This window comes from Empidonax traillii, unplaced genomic scaffold, assembly GCF_003031625.1.
Source record: "Empidonax traillii isolate 1590-97213 ecotype Southwest subspecies unplaced genomic scaffold, ASM303162v1 scaffold4643:size9387, whole genome shotgun sequence".
NCBI classification, from domain to species: domain Eukaryota; kingdom Metazoa; phylum Chordata; class Aves; order Passeriformes; family Tyrannidae; genus Empidonax; species Empidonax traillii.
This window is the reverse complement of record NW_020959836.1, coordinates 1-2,544: the sequence shown is the minus strand read 5'-3', so window position 1 is coordinate 2,544 and position 2,544 is coordinate 1. Positions and strand designations below refer to the sequence as shown.

The window sequence follows — 2,544 nt, the reverse complement described above, 5'->3', positions numbered from 1 at the left end:
AGGTGCCCCCAAACCCTCTCCAGGTGCCACCAAACCCCCTCCAGGTGCCCCCAAACCCTCTCCAGGTGCCACCAAACCCCCTCCAGGCGCCCCCAGGTGGCCCCCAGGTGCCCGCAGGTGCCTCACCTTCCTGGCCACGCCCCTCTTCCACCTCCTCTCCTGGGCGAAGTCGGCCGCCAGCCACTGCATCTCCTCGCACAGGTAGTCCCAGTGCACCTTGGGCCGCGCCGGCTCCGGCACCTTCGGCAGCCGCCGCAGCGACCAGAACCCCTCCCGCTTCATCTCCGCCACCCGGTGCTCCACCTCCGCCTCCTGGGCCCGGAAAATGGGGCAAAACCACGCGAAAACGGTTAATTTGGGAAAGTCGGGGGAAAAAAAATGGGTAAATTGGGAAAAAATCAAAAAAAAGTGGCAAAAAAACGGGTTGATTTGGGTAAAGTGGAAGAAAAAAAGCGGGTAAATTAGGAAAAAAATAAGTTAAAGCGGCAAAGAATGGGTTAATTTGGGTAAATTGGGAAAAAAAAGCGGGTAAATTAGGAAAAAAACAAGTTAAAGTGGCAAAAAAATGGGTTAAAAAAAAATCTGCGAAATCGGCAAAAGAATTATTGAAATCGACCCAGAAATCCATTAAATTCACCCAAAAATCGGTTAAATTCACCCAAAAATCGGTTAAATTCACCCAGAAATCACTGAAATCAGCCCAGAAATTGGGTGCTCCACCTCCGCCTCCTGGGCCCGGAAAACGGGGCAAAACCACGCGAAAACGGTTAAATTGGGGAAAAAAAACGGGGAAATTAGGAATAAGTCAAAAAATAGAAGCAAAAAAAACCGTTTAATTTGGGTAAACTGGAAAAAAAAAGTGGATAAATTAGGAAAAAAATAAGTTAAAGTGGCAAAAAAATGAGTTAAAAAAATCTGCGAAATCGGCAAAACAATTACTGAAATTGACCCAGAAATCCATTAAATTCACCCAAAAATCGGTTAAATTCACCCAGAAATCACTGAAATCAGCCCAGAAATTGGGTGCTCCACCTCCGCCTCCTGGGCCCAGAAAACGGGGGAAAACCACACAAAAATGGTTAAATTGGGGAAATTGGGGAAAAAATGGGTAAATGAGGAAAAAAATGAGTTAAAGTGGCAAAAAAACGGGTTAAATGGGAAAAAAAATGGGTTAAAGTGGCAAAAAAATGGGTTAAATGAGAAGGAAAGTGGGTTAAAGTGGCAAAAAAATGGGTTAAAAGAAAAGAAAAGAAAACTGGGTTCAAATGGCAAAAAATGGGTTAAATTGACACCAAAATGGGTTAATTTGACACCAAAATGGGTTAAATTGGAAAAAAATGGGTTAAATTGGTGAAAAAAAATGGGTTAAATTGGGAAAAAAATGGGTTAAATTGGTGGAAAAAAATGGGTTAAATTGGGAAAAAAATGGGTTAAATTGGTGAAAAAATGGGTTAAATTGGAAAAAAATGGGTTAAATTGGTGAAAAAAAATGGGTTAAATTGGAAAAAAATGGGTTAAATTGGGAAAAAAATGGGTTAAATGGGTGAAGAAAAATGGGTTAAATCGGTGAAGAAAAATGGGTTAAATTGGAAAAAAATGGGTTAAATTGGTGGAAAAAAATGGGTTGAATTGGAAAAAATGGGTTAAATTGGTGAAAAAAAATGGGTTAAATTGGTGGAAAAAAATGGGTTAAATTGGTGAAAAAAAATGGGTTAAATTGGTGAAAAAAAATGGGTTAAATTGGTGAAAAAAAATGGGTTAAAGTGGAAAAAAATGGGTTAAATTGGAAAAAAAAGGGTTAAATTGGTGGAAAAAAATGGGTTAAATTGGGAAAAAAAGGGTTAAATTGGTGGAAAAAAAATGGGTTAAATTGGGAAAAAAAGGGTTAAATTGGTGGAAAAAAATGGGTTAAATTGGAAAAAAATGGGTTAAATTGGTGGAAAAAAATGGGTTAAATTGGAAAAAAAAGGGTTAAATTGGTGGAAAAAAATGGGTTAAATTGGAAAAAAATGGGTTAAATTGGAAAAAAATGGGTTAAATTGGGAAAAAAACGGGTTAAATTGGTGGAAAAAAATGGGTTAAATTGGGAAAAAAATGGGTTAAATTGGTGAAAAAAAATGGGTTAAATTGGTGGAAAAATGGGTTAAATTGGAAAAAAAAGCGTTAAATTGGGAAAAAAATGGGTTAAATTGGGGTAAAAAAGGAGGTGATAAAAATATCAGTTATATTTGATAAAAAATGGGTCAAATTGACCCAAAAACCGACCGAATTGACACAAAAATCGCTTCCTGGGGAGACAAAACGGGCTGAAAATTCGGGAAATCGGGTAAAAAAAAAACCAGTTGAATCGACACCGAAATCGCTTCGGATTTGGTTTAAATTGGAGGAAAAAGGATCCCAAAATCCCCCAAATTTCCCCCAAAACGGCACTCACGTGCTTGGCCTGCTCGGCGATCTCGGCCTGGGTCCGGTCCCACAGGCTGGGGGGGTCGGGGGGGCCGGGGGGGCCGTCGGGGGGGGGTCCCGGGGGGGCCCCGGGGGGGG

General features: G+C 40.4%; 1 protein-coding gene across 1 annotated transcript in view; it reads right to left on the bottom strand.

Moving 5' to 3' along the window:
- Positions 1-2,538, bottom strand: part of LOC114072959 (chromatin modification-related protein EAF1-like) — a gene marked incomplete at its 3' end in the record, with an annotated part of 8,985 nt that extends 6,447 nt beyond the window's left edge. Inside the window, exons 1-2 of the mRNA XM_027910771.1 lie at positions 2,435-2,538; positions 7-312 (exon numbers count right to left, since the gene is read on the bottom strand). Of these exons, the coding sequence (XP_027766572.1) occupies positions 7-282 (276 nt within the window). The remainder of the gene's footprint in view (positions 1-6; positions 313-2,434) is intronic.
- Positions 2,539-2,544: the final 6 nt, after the last annotated feature.